General features: G+C 33.9%; 1 protein-coding gene across 1 annotated transcript; it reads right to left on the bottom strand.

The window, feature by feature from the left end:
• Window positions 1-10,474: 10,474 nt before the first annotated feature.
• Window positions 10,475-15,808, bottom strand: LOC149549460 (uncharacterized). The gene is made up of 3 exons (XM_089794319.1): window positions 15,700-15,808; window positions 11,017-11,169; window positions 10,475-10,917 (listed from the first exon to the last, which is right to left on the bottom strand). The coding sequence occupies exons 1-3, from the start codon at window positions 15,806-15,808 to the stop codon at window positions 10,475-10,477; spliced, it is 705 nt and encodes a 234-aa protein (XP_089650445.1).
• Between the last annotated feature and the right edge of the window lie 2,573 nt (window positions 15,809-18,381).

The following is an 18,381-nucleotide window of genomic DNA, read 5'->3' as shown; positions in this document are numbered from 1 at the left end:
CATCTAAAGTTGACAAAATGTTTTCTCCTCCAAATCTTGTGAATAGTGATTTCTAACATGTTGAAGAATTGTACTCCACAATCATGGTTTGTGATAAAGTCTTTGCTTGAAGCTTGTGCATCTAGCATGACCAATGGTATGCCCACCTAGCCAAGAATTGATTAGACATGTTAAACCTCTCTTGAACCATCTTAGATTCAATGGAAGTACAAAAAAGTTACAATTAAGTGAGAATTATCTAGAAAGCCTATAAAAGATAGTAGGTTCTAATGAGTAATGTTTAGTGTTGGCATTGTCATGTTATGGTGATTAAGTTATGGTGGTGTTGTTCTTATCATCTAGATTCAAACTTAATTGAAATGTTGTCATTAAATTTGAATAGAAATGAGCTCTCCCATTTATAACTTCATTTATTCATGAGTTGAAAGCATGATGACAAAATAACATTTAGTGAGGTAAATTTATAATCAATAATTCAATACATAAATGTGAAACCAAATCAAGTTGGTTGAGATCTTGGATTTTAAATTTAGTAATAAGAGTATGGAGAGTTGAGTTTGGGATAGGGACATTTTGATTGGATCCACTCAAACTTTCACTTCTTGAATTTATTAAAATGAGGGAAATAGCCTTTATTGGGAAACAATCTAAATGCAAAAAGGGCAACAACCCAATGAGTGAACAATAGTTCATTGTGAACAATAATCCACTAAAATGAGCTAAGTAAAAGTATCAAATATGCTTATACAATTTATTTGAATTACAACATTAGATTCCACTCATACCTCTTGTTAATCAACTTTGATATTAGCATTTAATCCAAATATTAGCTTCACACTACATCATCACTGTCTCATATGCATACACATCTAATTTTGCAAATTAATTTGAACTCCCTTTTACAATTCTTAAACACTTATCAGGTCAGCTCAGTATGAGACCTAATAAAAAATTAAATTACATCAATCAATTTGTAAGAATGATCTATTTAATTCAAAAGGGTCATATTATGAAGTATGTGTATATATTTTTATAAATAATTTGAATTCCCTTTTACAATTCTTAAACACTTATCAGGTCAGCTCAGTACGAGACCTAATAATAAATTAAATTACATCAATCAATTTGTAAGAATGATCTCTTTAATTCAAAAGGGTCATATTATGAAGTATGTGTATATATTTTTATAAATAAGTATTTTCATTCTCTATATAAAACCAAACTGTTACTATTCTAACTAGATCTTATTATGGACTAAAGGAAACAAAAAATAAAAAGATTAATGAGAGAAATTTTTTAACTTATTCGATGATATTGGCTAACTATTAGCAACATTTATTATGAATATTAGTATGTACAGTACAAAATAAAAATATATACTACAAATATGAATTACATCTTTAGTAATTTAGTCATTATTACCATTCTTATTTATAACAATAGAAAAATAACGTAAAAAAATATTTTATCAAATATTTATTTATTCATCATAATTATCTAATTCTTCTAAAAAGATAAAATTATGATATAAAATACGTATCCTACTTCATGCTTATTTTATTTTATTTTTTACTCCAATATTTCCTCTTACATCTCTATATGGTGTGAATTTCTTCATGAAATTTAGTACAAAATTATTATTGTTTGTTATGCCAAAAACAAATTAATTAATGTGAGATTCTAAATTTGGCCGTCAAGTGAGGCCAAAAATGAGGGACCTCATCCCAATATATTTTTTTCTAAACAAACAAGTTCATTCCATCCCTTGAACAAGATAGAACATAGAGAAATCAAATGGGGTGATATAATAAACTATGAATATACCATAGTAGCTACAGATTGTAATTTTGTTCCATATGCAAAGTGGGAATAGCAATTAGTATTAAACATTAACTCATTCTTCTTCCTTTTCTCGCACCAAAATCCATTATCCTTAGGTGACCCTTCACCAAAAATTTCTTTTGATTTCTCTTGAAACTTTCATTTTCTCCTTAAATATTTATTTAAATGAGCTTGTTGATTTCTCCTCAACCATCTCGGACAAAGGGTGGGGGTAGTTTCTAAAGAAGACAATGTCGAAGCTCAAATCTTGATCATGCATCATCTCACCTGGATGAGTATTAGTATCTTCTGTAGTGTTAACTTTCCCCACCATGAGAGAGTCATATTAGTCCTTACATGTGGCTTGAGTATTACTTGGGTGCTCCTTCCAAAATCAATGTCCACGTGATTGTTTTTGGGTCAATATCCAATATACTATCATTTGAGCAAGAATATTCTTTCTTCATTGAGTAATAGTGTAGGGAGACCTCTTTTCACCAAGATTTACAGTTGCACTACTACAAATTGAACACTAAGCTATCACATGACCTATAAAAAATCACCTACAACAACAAAGGGGTAAAGTCTCATAGTATAACAAATATATTAAAGCATGTTTGCAGTATTCAATGAGATTCTTGCTAATAGAAGTTTAGTTATATCCACCTCAATTAAGATACAAGGGTAAAAGGTATAAAAATAATTTAAAGAACATTAATCCACCTTGAGAATCTTCCCCATGGCTTTGACACATGACTCAAACTATAGTTGTAAAAGGAGACTCAACAACCTTATGTGGATTGGATTAGTGTCGAATGGCCTACTAATGGGATTAAAGGAGGGATAGCAAAGTATCAACAAATTTTGTTCACACCTAGTTATGGTCATAAAGTATTGTGTTTTTGTCTAGCATATTTTTGAAAACTACCACAAATGATCCCCTTGTATGAGGATTAATTGAATATTACCCATTAAGTTAAAACATTGGGTGTCTTCTATCTGTTTATGCAACTTGGAGAGGTTCTGTTAGAGTAGTACAAAAAAGCTTTCTTTCTCACCCACTTTAAATCTAAAGTCATATTGTCCAAAGCCTACCATTGGAAAGGTGCATAAAAATTCTCTCATAAACTCTAGCTCAATTACAATCATGTAGATACTCTACGTAAGCACAAAATTTAGCCAAAAAAAATATTGTAAAAATATGGATAATACATGACCATTTGCAATTTCTATAATGTCTAAAATCTAATATTAATGATAGTAAAACTAATAAAAAAAATTATATGTTAAAATGATCAAACATTTAATGAAAATATTTACAAATAAATAATAACAAATAAAAAAACATATATGCCTAACAATTCATTAAATCTTTCTATATAAATAGACAACAACTCTAATATTTTTTAACAAATAAATAAAATTTCAAATATATCAATCAATACTTCTATTGGAAATCTATCATAGATTTTTAAATTCTATTATTCTATGAACTCTTTTAGTTAGGAGATAATTTAATTGTGTTGGTCACAAACTTAATAAATAAGGAATGCAAATTTCTGCAAATTTTTGCATTTTTTTATTGGGAAGTAGCATCAGTTCTGAAAGTCTGAGTGTTTTTTAATCTCTGCAGATGCGAATTCGATCTAGCATTTTTGAACTCTACGGATGCGAATTTGATCTCTAGGGAATCTGCGATTGCAATTTTGTACCGAGTGTAGCAATATTTGCCGCAGATTTGTCATTGCAAAGTAGGGAATCGAGTGCGAATTAAATATTTGGATTTGCGAATTGATTTGGATCTGCAGATTCAGATTTGTGAACTCTGCGAATCTAGTCATCAGACAATTTAATCAAACCACAAATCAGTCTGCGAATGCAAATTTGTCAGATAGTGAAAGGTCTATGGTGACTTCTATTCTCTTCTTATCGCATCTTAGGGCATTGTCAAAGTGGCGACCTCCGGCAATGCCAATGCTGATGGCGAGGGACAGCGCAGCTCTTCCATTCAGCTGCTCAATTCGGGCATATCCTCTTCTACATCCAGCATTAAATATTTTAAAATGTCTGAGCTGAGTGGTAATGGCAAGACTGTTGAGCAAGTTCCAGGTATTTCTTTTTCGACAATGGCTAAATTTGCTAACCCAGTCTCCCATAGCAGCGATCGTCCTAAGTCTTTTTCTGAGGTTGTGGGTCGATCATCAGTCATTAATGATAGAGCAAGGTTTGAGTTTGCAAGTATAGGTAACAATGTTGTCTTTGAATCCGGTAAGACCCCTTCGGCTTCTTTGTCTCCTTTTGCCATTGTTCCTAATCCTGAAATGTTGGAAGAAATTGTTTTAAGAAAAAAAATAGATTAAGAGATACTGCAATTTTTTTCTCAACGGTTGAAATTGATAAATGTCCGCCAAGGAAATTTATGGATGACTGGTTCCATCATTACTGGAATAACAAACTTGGGTTGCATATTTCATTTTGTAGGCAAATACAAAAGGGTTTATTTGTGATTTTCTTTGTGAACCATGATGCTCAAATAGAGGTTCTTAAAAAACAATATTGGAATTTGGGCTCAACATCTTTTAGGGCTATTGCTTGGTCGCCTAAAGCCATCCATGAGGAGGTTCTTGCACTTTCGGCTCCTAGATGGATTCTGGTTAAAAAAATTCCCCCTTTTTTATTGCATTTTTTGCCGCATTTGCTTGAGCCTTTTGGTAAGATTATTTGAATGGATGAAACTGTGAGCCTTGTCCCACATATGGATGCTAGGGTCATTATCTCTCTCTTTCTTGGTAAGGACCTTCCTTTTGATATTTCAATTAACATCCTTAATGATGCTTATATCTATTCTATAGAGATTTTGGGAAGGGGGGGGGGGGGGGGAGGTGAATGCCTATTTTCTTTGCTGCAAAGAAGGCCACCTCCGTAAGGACTGTCTAGTCATTAGGAAAAACCCTAATCCCTCCAATGATTCATCTAAAAACATGGATAATCCTCTTGTTGCTAATCCTCCCCTTGAGAATGATCTCTGTCATTCAACCCCTGCTTCTCCTTCATCCCTGTCATCCCCCACCAAAACCCCTATCCCCACTAATGTTTCGACTAATGTAGGCCCTATCATTGTTCAGCCTGAGATTGTTTCTACTACTATTGTGCCTGACCCTATCTCTGCTATTTTTGTTTGGCCTGAGAATGCTTTGTGTGATACCACTCATACATCTGGAGGTCTTCAGGTTCTTCCTAGTCTTGATTTAGCTATTGATCTTAATACAGATGATGGTTTTACTGTTGTTCAGGATAAGAAAAAAAGAAGAAGGGGAAATAGTGTCTCTGTGCCTAAAACTTATCGCCCCAACAATAGTAATACTCAACATGGTAGATTGTTAACTGGTCCTACTTTGAATTTTGCTAATATTATCAATAAAAATGTTGATATCATTTGTAAGCCCCAAACTAGTGAGTACTCTCAAAAATTCGCCCAAAAAATCTTTCGAGAAATTGGGGACGATTATGAATTTGAAATATTCTAGCTGCCCCCCTTCCGTCAAAGTCTAATAATGGGCAGTGCATGGATGTGGATTCTTTAGTGGATTTTGAAGACGATGTTAACACCAACTCTCCTACTACTAGGCAAAGAGGAAGACCACCTGGTTCAAAAAATAAGCCATCTATACCGAAACCAGTGGAGTCCTCAAATAATTTTTTGGCCCTTACTAACCAAGAAGGTATTGCGTGCTCTACCTCTAACATTTTTTCTCAATGAATTGCCTATCTTGGAATGTGAGGAGTTTAGAGTCCCCTGATAGAAAGTTTGTTATCAAGCAATTGTTAAATTCTCTACAGTCTATAGACTTCTTTATCATGTAGGAAGTTAACTCTGTGGGATTCACTTTGGATTCCAATCTCAATTTTATTTGGAAAGATGCTATTAAGTTTTGCACTAACCATGAGAGAGGTAGAGGAGGAATTGCCCTTCTTATTAGTAATAAATGGGAAAAACATATTACTAATAATGGATGTTCTCCTTGTCAGAGAGCGGTGTGGGTTACTTTGCAATATGATGACAAGACCTTCGGGGTCTGTACTATTTATGCTTCAAATGACCCTAAGGAAAGATTTGAGCTCTGGAAATGGCTTATAGACCTCCCAGATATGCCTTGGCTTTTCGGTGGAGATTTCAACATGATTGAATCTCAGGATGATAAGTCAGGGGGCATTCCCTTTCATTGGAAGGATAATGAAAAATTCTATTGCAATAGATTTTTAAATTCTAACTATCTTTTCTATCCTATTTCTGGTAACATGAAAACCAACCTTGGATTATGGCACACTTGGTGCAACTTTCAACAGGGCAATGCTAGGATTTATTCTAGGCTTGACAAGTTTTATGCCAATAAGTATTTTTTCTCTTTTCTTCCAGACATCTCTGAAAATATTGTTCGGGTTATTGCCACCACTTCATTTGATCATCAACCTAATTTTGTCTAAGGTTAATTTTAATAGTAGTCTGCTTCAACACAAGTCAAGAAGTAGTAAATTCATCTTAAACACCAATCTTCTCATGGATGAGGATGTTCTTGCTATTGTGCAAATTATTAGAGGTATCAATAAAATTAACCTTCAGCACCTGTCCCATCTTGATAGATGGAGAACTAACCTTTCTTCATGGAGGATATTTCTTCAAACCATTGGTCAAAAAAAGGCTAAGGATTATAGGTTTGTTGAAAAACAATTATCTTCTAAATTGCAAATAGCAGAGAACAACATCCAAAGAGATTCCTCCAATATAAATCTTCTCTCCTGAGTTATGGCTACCAAAGATGCTCTTAGGAAGCATCAACAAGTTAGGATTCATGGAGCCAGGATCAGATCTAGAGCCCACTGGCTCCAACATGGGGACAGGGGTTCGAAATTTTTCTTCAATCTTCTTAAACATAAACATATTAAAGAGTCCATTGATAGACTCTCGATTGATAATCAAGACATTTCAGACCCTGAGATTATTATTTAGGCTTTTGCTAATTATTTCAAGACTCTTTTTACTTCAGAGGACTCCTCTAAGGCTGGGTCTTTAAGAAATAAATGCAAAATGCTTATTCCTAAAAAGTTGGACTTGGAGGATATTGTTGTGCTTGCTAAAGATATCTCTATTGAGGATATTGATGGAGCTATCAAGGCTCTCAATAATGATAAGGCCCCGGGCCCTGATGGTTTTCCTATTGAGTTCTATAAATCCAATATCAGTTGGATTTGTAAGGATCTCCATGACTTATACTCTGAAGCTTTGTCTATTGGCTCCTTGGGACAAGATGTTAATAGAGGGATCATTAAGCTCCTCCCCAAGGATGGAGATAAGACCCTCATTAAGAATTGGAGGCCAATTACCCTTCCTAATGTGTCATATAAGATTTTGGCTAAACTTATGGCTCTTAGGTTAGTCAATATTCTTCCTAAATTTTTTAACTCTACCCAAACTGGTTTCATCAAGGGTAGATATATTCTCGAGAATCTCATAACTAGTTGGGAAGCCATGGAGTGGTCTAAATGCTCACACCAAAATTCAGCCATGCTTCTTTTGGATTTTGAAAAGGCTTATGACAAGGTTGAATGGAGGTTTATTCTTATGATGTTAGAGGCCTTTGGTTTCCCTCCCTCCTTTTTTAATACTGTGTAGGTGCTTCTTAGTGATGCTTCTACTCAAGTTGAAGTTAATGGTGTTCTCTCTGCTCCTTTTTCTCTAGGGAGATCCATTAGAAAAGGGTGCCCTCTGGCACCTTCATTTTTTGTGATTGCTTCGAAGGCTCTTTTCTATATTCTCAAAGATAATTCTTTATCTCCTGATGTCGAAGGTATCTATTTGCCTAATGATGAAGAGCTCATCATTTTCCAGTTTGCAGATGATACTGTGTTGTTCTTTGAGCTTTCAAAAAGTAATTTTAAGGCTTTGCAATATAAACTTAGTTTCTTTTGTTCTATATCTGGGGCTAAAATATCTCAAGCCAAATTAGTTTGTTTGGGGCAGGATGTGCAGCCCCCGGATTGGTTTTCTCAATACAATTTTCTATGGGGAGGCCCCAATAGGATCACTAGATATCTTGGTATCCCTTTCTCTGTGGAACCTGCCCTCAAGGACATGTGGTCCTGGGTTAAAGAGAAGATTGATAAGAAACTTAACAAATGGCACAATAGGGCATTATCTCTGGCAAGTAGAATTCAAGTTTGCCAGAAGATGTTGTCCTCCTACACCATTTACTATTCCTCTGCATGGTTGTTTTTTAATAATTATCAGATAGCTGAAATTCAGAAGTCCATCAGACAATTTCTTTGGTCTGATGGAAAGGGTAAAATAAAATTCATTCTGTTAAGTGGGCTTAGTGCCACACTGACAAGGCCCTTGGGGGACTTGGGCTGAAGGACTTAAGAATTTAGGGTATTGCCCTGTCTGCCAAATGGATTTTTCAATCCATGGAGGGTGACTGTCCTTGGAAAGTGTTAGTTAGAAATAACATTGAGAGTGGTGTGCCTAAGAAAGCCAAATCTTGGACTAATCTCCCCTTTTGCGACCTCATTATTAGTAACTTTCCTGTCATGGTCCAAGGTTCTATAGTTTTTAGATCTATTTGGAAGGCTTGGGACCATGTTAGGAAATTCATCACTAACAAGGATTTTCATTGTAATGATCAACTCCATGGTGAAAGATCAATTTGGTGGAATCTTCACCTAAATGGTAAACCTTTGGCCCTTACCCAAGGGTGTTCTGCCAGAGTGTGGGCTAAGAAAGGTATTAAACAGTTCATAGATCTCTTTGAGCAGAATCAAATCACTCCTTGGGATGAGCTTAAAAATAAATATGATATCCCTGATTCCCATAAAAGAACTTATAACATGATTGTGCAAGCTGTTAATGGTCTTCCCACTATATGCCATGTTGATTCTAAAAGGCACCTTAATTGTAAATGGACTGGTGGAGGTGTCACGAATCTGCTTAAGGTCAAGAATATATACAGAATCCTTGATTGTAATACTGATATCATTGATCATGTCAATGTTGTTTGGTACTCTTCTTATGATGTTGATGTTTGGAAAAAATACTTTGATATCTTGTGGAAGAATTTTGTGGAGCCTAAAATTAGATGCTTCAAATGGTTAGTCATGTTGGACAAGTTGCCTATTAAGAGAGATTTTTCTAATTTTTTTTTTTGTAATTTATACAGAGTTCCTGAAACTAGTAGACATATTCTTTTAGATTGTACCTTTGCTAAAGAAATATGGAGAATGTTTGGCATTGTTTATCCTATTGATGTTAATATTCTTGATGTTATCACTGGTCATATTAATGGTCTTCCTAAAGATACCAATTTATTTTGGAATATATTGTCATCTAACATTCTCTGGTAGATCTGGAAGTGCAGGAACAAGGAAAGGTACCAAGGTAAGCCAAGGGATCTTAATGAATTTTTTCGAAAACTCACTTATTTTAAAATTTCTTTGCAGGTGCAGGCTACTATGCTGATCGAGCGAGACAAGATGAGAAGGTTCCTTCACGATGGACATGCTGCTTTTTTCTACTACGACTTGAAGCATGGATACCAATGGCGTAGAACCCTGGATGATCTGCAAGCTTTTGAGCATGCTTGCATTGGGCTAAATAGAGACATCAGTAAGAAAGTGAATGCTAGAAAAGAATATTTATTCAGGCTGATGCAGTTTCAAGAACATAAAAATATGATGTTCTTAGTTAGTTAGTCCTTCTCCTCTTTTGTTATGTGGTATAGCTGAGTCTGTTCTTCCTTTGTGAGGCTTGGCCTCCTTGATTTTTGTGATGGTACTTTGGTTGCTCTATATTTTCTGAAACTCTTATATCTAATGGAAAAAAAAAAATTAATAAATAAGAATTGCTTATTTGCCATTTATGTAAACCTAGATACTAAACACAGAAGGAGGCAGTGAAAAGTATATTCTTATAACAAGATAAACACCCTTGTATATACGTGGCCAATTCTTACACAATATTTTAAATACTTCTGCAACAAGTGCACTCTTCAGACTTACACAATATTGTACGTGTCCATTTGCTGTCTATTTGAGATGGGTATAAATCTGCACATAATCTCAACTACTTAGTAGGAGCTTCTCCACCTGCACTTCCTATTTCCCTGTAAACCAAACCCATGATTTCTCTAACATTGTTTACAATATTTTCATCACTCATGTGCATCACATTCTCATTACTCACTGAGATTCATACCATTTTTGTTGGGTACTTTGGAACTGAATAAGAAAACATTCTTTACAAGAATGAGACCTATGCTCATGAACTCTTTTAGTTCTATATAGTGCACGGACTCTTTCATAAGAGAGAATTTAACATGTTTGGTAACAAACTTTTTCTTTCATAAGAGAGAATTTAACATGTTTGGTAACAAACTTTTTCAATAAGAATTATTTTAATTTTTTCCACTTGTATATACCTCTACCACAAAAGAAAAGAAAAATGTGATACTAATGACAAAGAAGGCAACGAAGGATATATTCTTTAAGCAAGGTAAACAGTGCAACATAAAACAACATATTATTAGATAAGTATATGAATCTGATCAGTTCAGTGATAATTTTAACAATAATGGAGAGGCATTGTTCACGTTGTTTTTGGTCTTTAAAAGAAATAAGAAGAAGATGAAGAAGGGCTTTGAGAAGAAGTAACAGACAGTAAAAAATTACCCCAGTTCTCCTCCATATTTGATAAAAATAATTCTGCAAGTAAATCTGTGTTCCACTTGGCCTCCAATCTAGCATTAAAGTCTGCCACAAATCCACTTTTGAGACTTTCACAATATTGTAAATACTTTGCCAATAGCTGCCCATTTGAACAATCAGCAACATTAACGTTGTTAGATGTTTGAAATGGGGATAAATCTGCACTTACCCTCAAATATTCTGCCATGCCTTCCATTAAAGAAATTGGAGCTTCTCCACCTCCATCCCATAACCAAACACGACCCATTTCTCTGTAAATCAAACCCATGATTTCTCCTTCCAAATCTCCAACATAATCTGCAATATATTCATCACTGATATGAATAACATTGTCCTCACGCACTGCAATTTTTGTGTAATTGTCTATAGACAATACTATTTGACTAACTTTCTTTCTTGGGTATTTTGGATTTTAGTAGAGAACATTCTGCACAAAGTCACTGGTCTCTTTTATAAGAATGAGAGCTTTGTCCTCTCCTATGAAGGACTCAAACAGCTTTCTTCCTGCCCTTGTTTTTGCAATGTTAATGATGATTACGTCCACTGCTTTTGCGGTACTTTTGTAGTCTACCCACATTGCTAGAATGGCTATGGCTGAAAATAGAAGAGTTCGCTTTTATATTGATTTGGAGGATACCATCTTCATCTTCATGTTGGTGGGTTTTTCATGGCCTCCTGTGAAAGCTTGCATTGAATCCATAAATACACTTTTTTGGCTTTTGGGTTGATTTCTGGAAGCTCTCCTTTGCAGGTTCTGGAAGAAGAACAAATAAATTGGAAGGTGTCTGACACCACTTTATAACATCTGGCATCTACCATGTGGTTGGATAGAGCCATTTGATTGGGGAGTCTAATATCTGATCCCACAGTGAATGTTCAAAATTCAATTCTCCTTTCATGATCAATAATTAAAATCAATATAAGATTATATATATATATATATATATATATATATATATATATATATATATATATATATATATATAATTAAATTATTAATATAATTTTATATTCAAAGTGAATCAATCATTTATAATATTTACTATAGTTTATAAAATAATTATAAACAAGAATTTATTGAATTTATTTCAAATGAAATCATTGAACATTTCAAAGTAAATTTTGAATAAAAACATTTTATAAAACTAAAAAAATTAGAAGAATAATAAAATAGAATACATAGTGAATAAATAAAGAAGCAATTGTCATATTAGAAAATATGGATTCTTCAAAACATTCAAGGAGGTGATATTAACCAAATAACTTTGACTTTATTTGTGTTGGAATATTAATTATGGTTGGTTGTTTCTCCCTAGAGCTAAACGCCCACCTACCTCCCTGACGGCTTGCAGAACGATCAAATAAATTTATTGCTGGTAGGTGAAATTTTGAAATGCAAAAATGGGGGGAAAACAATTTTGCTGAAGTCAAAAGGAATGTTTTATCATTCATTTTAATCATTCATTTTACTAGTTGATTAGAGAGAAGTTGAAGAGCTCAGAAGTTGTAGAGCAGAGAAGGAAGAAGGAAAAGTGATTAGCAAATCCATTGGTGCAGTGACAGGAGGAAGTGTTATTCGTGCTTGCAGTTGTACATGCTCCTTTGTGTCATTTTCTAAGTTGAATGTTTTATTATTTCATACATCCTGTTAAAGCATTGATTACTCCAGGTGTTATTGTATGTAGCCATTAGAGCTGTAAGTTTGAAGTTTTAGAGTTATATTACGGTTTTCTGGTTGAAGCCGAATGCTCCCAATTTTGTAATAATTTGACTCCAAGTTGAATAGTAAGAAAATAGGCATACGTGATTCCATTGCTTCTTGTTCATTGTATTTGTGAAGTTTATTTGAAAGTTTGAAGCTTTGAGTCTCTGGTTTCAATGGTGGAAATGTTCACGTCATAAGTCAGTCACTCGATTTGCTCTTTAGTTTGAGTTTTAATCTTATAGTCTTTACCGAGTTCAGTTGGTGCCTTCATCTACCGAGCTCCTCTCTGCAGTGGCTACCGACCTCACTCGGTGCTTTCTTTTACTGTGCTCTACCTTTCCTGTGGTTACCGAGTTCACTCAGTAATCACAATGTCTATCGAGTTCACTCGGTAATCTCTTTGTCTATTGAGTTCACTCGGTAATGTCTACCGAGTTCACTCGATAATCTCTTTGTCTACCGAGTTCACTCGGTAATCTCTTTCGAGTTCACTCGATAATTTCTTTGTCTACTGAGCTCATTCGGTATCCTTTGGTTACCAAGTTGTGTGTCCTTCATTTACTGAGCTAACTCAGTAAAATCTCCTACCGCCTATTCTCTTTAGTTACCGAGCAAAATTTATCACTCGATAATAGTTGCTCCTGAGTAGTTTTTAGGGTTAGGTTGTGAGTTTCATTTGTTTTAATATTTCTCACATGGTATCATAGCTTTGAGGCCCCACATCCAAAGTGAGTTAGGGCATTTGTTTTCTGGGATATTTAATCATGGCAGGAGATGCAGGAAAGATATGGCAGTAGCCACCATCATTTAATGGACAGAATTATGATACATTTGCAAAGAAGATGAAGACCATTATGGTAGAAAATGATTTGTGGGAGTTTGTAGTTAATGAATTCAACGATGTGACTGATCCAACTCAGTATGTTGCCCTCACAAATGCACAGAAGACTCATTTGAAAGAGTCAAGGAGGAAGGATGCTAAAGCATTAAGTTTGATTGAAGCAGCAATTACAGAGACAGTATTCCCAAAGATTGCAGCAGCAAATTATGCAAAGGAAGCATGGGATATCCTTGAGACAAATTTCAAGGGGACTAATAAAGTCTGCACAGTTAAGCTACAGAACATAAGGAGGGAGTTTGAGAACCTTCAGATGAAGGAGAATGAATCAATTGCAGACTTCAGTTCAAGGACCTCCAATGTGATTAACCAGCTGAAATCAAATGGAGAAGACTATCAAGAGCAGAGGATAGTGGAAAAGATATTGAGGAGTTTACCTCATAAATATGACAATTTGGTCATGACCATAGAAGAGGCAAAAGACCTCACTATTTTGACAATGGATGAGTTGATGGGTATGTAGTGCTTGCCCCTAAGTCGCATTTCTGTCATCCTTGCCAAACTCTTTTAGGCCAATTTATGTTGGATGATTAGTACTATTATTTTAGAGATTATCAGATGTTGGTTTACACTCAATTTATTATATGATGAGATTACTTGGTACTCTATATTTCATGCATGTATGATGATTATTCAATATTTTCAGTTATCGATGACGATTAGTTAGATGGTTTATTATCACACGTGCTTTCTTATGGATACTTACCCCATACTGCATGTGTATGGTGTGCGTGTTTGTTTTATTTATGTATGGTGTTTCTGATGTGGTTAAGGAAGGGAGTCATAGTCACCTGCTAGTCGGGATCTACACGATGCACCACTTCCTGCCATTGTCTGTTTAGCTTAGAATATTGTGTTTATACATGCATGGATTTTATGCAGGTTGCAGGTACCGGGTATCAACTTCCCTGAATTGCCAGGATGAGCGTACCTTATCGCATTGTCTCAATGGTAAGAGAGGGGAGATAAACTCTTAAATCCAATTTCTAAACCCTTTAGCCAATTGTCCTAATTGATAATTAGGACAAGTATCTGAGTTAAGTACCCTCTGAATGCATCAAATGATGTAATTTCGGGATTATAACCTTTTTGTTTTGATTTAGTATGTGTTTTTCTATGTAGGGTTTTCGTATGTCGTTATATGAGTCCTTGATGTGTTTTCTATTAATTAAGTCTAATTAAAAAGATTAATTAATGATTTAATTTAATGGAGAATTAATATGATGTCTTTAATATTTAATTAATTGAGAAATTAATTAAATAAAAGAATTAAATTTAAAGGTTAAAGTTCAAAGATAAATTTAGAACAGGATAATATTTATTTAATTTGATAATAATATATTTGGAGTTCATTTTTAAATAAATGCTAAATATTATTGTTATTTAAATTAATTAAATATGTTATCAATTAAGTTCTAAAATAAATTAAAAGTTGAAAGATATAAAATTATTAAGAATTCTAGACCGCATGATCTAAGCATGAGTTTAAATATGAGAATTAAATTAAAAGATTAAATAATAGAAATTAATAACGTTATTTTAATTTCATAAAGTGCACATAAGATTAAAGTAATAAATTAATTTAAAATAGAAGTCAAGTGGATTATTAAATAAAGTTATTGTATAATTCAACTTAATGTGCATGAAAGATGAATGCAAAATAAAATAAAAGATAATAAAGGTTAATTTGGAGTTAACTGAGTTGTGCAAAGAGTCTTCTCGGGTAAATGCACAATTAGTGCCCCGATTTGAGGAGAAATTGCTTATCACAACTTTGGGGGGGTTCATTTTTGAGATATACGAAGTTGGACGGGAATTTTTGGGGAGACATATTTTGGAAGCGATTTTCAAAAGGCGAATACCAAAGAAAGATTTTGGGAAGAAGGTTATTGGGAGGAGCGAATTTTCTTACAGTTCCTGGGGATTTCATAATAGCATCAGGATTAGGTAGGGTCTTGTGTTGTTGATTATCGATTAAATACGCAATTATCCTTTCTTGTCTTCTTCGTGTCTGGGGTTTGTAAATCCGAATTCTCTGTGATGAAAGTTTTGAGCTTTCAATATTGTGAATTTATTAATTGTTCGTCAATAATTTCTGTATCCATGGAGACTGGATGAATTATTAGAACCCTTGTTTTCTTGATTTAGAAATTAAGATTTAATTAGGTAAGAGTTTTGAATGTAAAATTGAAAGTTCTAAGTTTTAAAAAAAAAAATATATATATATATATATATATATATATATATATATATATATATTTTTTTTTTTTTTCCTTGGAGGATATTGTCTTAATGAAAATTAAATAAAACTAAATTTAAAATAAGCATTATTTATTTTATATATATATATATATATATATTTATTTTTTTAATAAATTAAATAAATCTAATTTAAAATAAAATTAATTTATTATATACTTTTATTAAAATCGAAATTGGAGATTTGTTTTAATTTTTTTTTTTTAAATTAAAATTAAAAATATATATATTTGGGGTGGGGCGGAGCCACCACTTCCCACACCCCACACTCTTTCCCACGCTACCGCAGCAGGTGGTACTGCTGCCTGCGGCAGCAGTAACACCTGAGGCCGCAGGTGGACGGCAGGTCGGCAGGCCTTTAAAAACGCCATTGTTTTTATAAAAAAAAAAAGTATTACGATTTAAATTTTTTTTTTAAAAACATTTTAAATAGAATTACTTTATTTAATATTGTTATTAGATAATTTAAAATTATTAAATTTTAAATTATATTGAAATTTTATTATTATTTATTAATAATTTTATAAATAAATAAATTATTAATAAATATAATATGATTCTTTATGTATCATTAATTAATCTTAGTTATAGTTTGACTTAATTAAGATTAATTAAATCGAATATTTGTGTAAGCAAGTTTAATATTATAACATCGATTTTAATGGAAGCGCAGATTATTATAATCAACAAGGATTATTAATAATTTAATTATTACCTTAGATTGTTTTAGGACTTTGACTTAAAATCAATCAAGGGTAATTAGGTGTTTCATTTGGAGTTAGGAACGGGTTAATTTGTAAAGGTGAACTATGGGTTCTATCTGTTTAAAACATACGTTCAACTGGAAATGAAAACTTCACATTTACTCAATAGTATATTATCAATCAAATTGAATTATAAAACTTTTCTATTTGAAAATAAACACTGAAAACTGAAACCTTATTGTTTAACTCAATTGTATATTTCAAATCAAAATCAATTGTGAGACTATGATGTTTTCTATATATTGTTTATGTTTGAGTATTATGGGGTTGGTTTAGCGTTGACCAGTTTAGGTTGTTACCAGAGGCTCGGGGTTATGAATGTGATGTCATGATGATTTGGTCTCGATCTTTCTTAACCTGACCATGGTAATGTGTCTTCTTATATGACATTGTGGTGTATATATATTTGAGATACTTGACTTGACCATTTTCGAGTCTCGATCAGTTATATTTGATAACCATTTTTGAGTCTCGATCAGTTATACTTGGGTTGCTTTTCGGTCGCTTGAGAGGACTGAAGTGTTTGTTATGTTCTTGATGATGCCATGTTTTGACTTGACCATTTTGGAGTCTTCGATCAGTATTGTAATTTACTATTGGGATACTTTCTGGTTGCTCATTGGAGAACCATTGGATTTTGTGATTTATCATTGATGCCTTCAGTTGCTGATAGAGAACTGTCGTGGTCATATGATTATTATTTGGTGCTTATCTATTGCTCATGAAGAACTGATGTAGTTTTTTGGCTTATCTTTTATGATGTCTTTTCAGTTGCTTGTATAGGACTGAGGTGGTTTTATTATGATTCTTTGATTTATGATTTCATGAGCCTAGGGTAGGTTATCTATGTGTAGTGTCGAGAAGTGGCTTGCAATGGGGATCGGGGCCCTAAGAGGCTGCCTGGAGTAACCCATTGTAAGTTGTTTTAATAAGTGAAAACATTTACACTAAATGAGGGAAAATGAACCTAACAAGATAATTGTATGTTCTCTTCCATGCCTTGAGTGCTAGTACAGACTAGGATGGGGTAGAGAGAACGCTTGGTTACGACCTTGCATTCCATAGTATGCCTCGTCAATACGAGAGGATACTAGTGGCCGCAGGGATCAGTAGGGACCCAGGATTCCTAAGGGATTGCTCGGGTAACTTCTACGTGACTTTTGCGATGACACTTTCCTGCTTGCATATTAGGTTTCTTACGTGTCTTTGTGGTGCCTCTGGGTCTAGATGTCTATCTATGTTGGAACCCTTGAGTTAGTATACTTTTAGGATTTCCCAGACTTAGAGAGTACTTGTGTTTTGTGTTTTGATACCTTGTTTAGGACTTGAGACTATCTCCTCAGCGCGGTGGGAGTGGACCATTTAGGTTCCACGCGGTCGGGTGGTAGTGCTTTTACTCTTACCATTGAGATCCGTTCCGTGGTCACCGTGGCTGGAGTTTTCATGATTGGCATTTACCTTCACTATGTTCCTAGATTATTATGATGGATGGTTAGATTTTATGATAGATGTTTTATCATTATGGATGTATGGATGTATCATGTATGGGGAATAGTTTCATATATTTTTACTGTACTTTGTATCATGGATTTGAGGATGTTGTATCTTTATCTTTACATATGTATATTCTTTTAAGCCTTTCATACCCTGTGACTTGTACAGTGGATGATTGAGCATTCTGAATTAATTTTCCGAGAGGCATTCGGAACAAATGTATATTATGGACATGGGACTTTCTGATTATTATTTCATATGTATGTGATAGTTGTTAGACTTAGAATTAATTAAATTTAAACGTGACTCAACGTCTTGGGATCTTTAAGAAATGTAACTTACAATGTATGTTGTCGATGATTACATGTTATTGCTTATGCTACTATGTGTTTGATGTATATGTTATACCTTCTTACTTTTAAAAAAAAATGTTTAGCAAACTTAGTGAAACTTTAGGTTAATTCTTTTGGATCCCTTGGCGGGGCGTTATAGGGTACACTTCAAACCCATGAGCATAGGATCAATAGATCCACATCTTCTTCTTCCCAAGAGCAAGCATTCAAGGCTCAGTCAAATCCAAGAGGAAGGGGGAGAGGAAGAAATGGCTCAGGCAGGAACTCCAGAGGTAGAGGCCGAGGAAATGGAGGACAAAGGAATGCTGCAGCAGAAAACTCAGAAGAGCAGAT

This window comes from Cupressus sempervirens, chromosome 7 (assembly GCF_028749045.1).
Source record: "Cupressus sempervirens isolate cs-2001-9-10 chromosome 7, ASM2874904v1, whole genome shotgun sequence".
Lineage (NCBI taxonomy): Eukaryota > Viridiplantae > Streptophyta > Pinopsida > Cupressales > Cupressaceae > Cupressus > Cupressus sempervirens.
The sequence above is the reverse complement of the archived record's forward strand: the minus strand, read 5'-3'. Positions and strand labels throughout refer to the sequence as shown.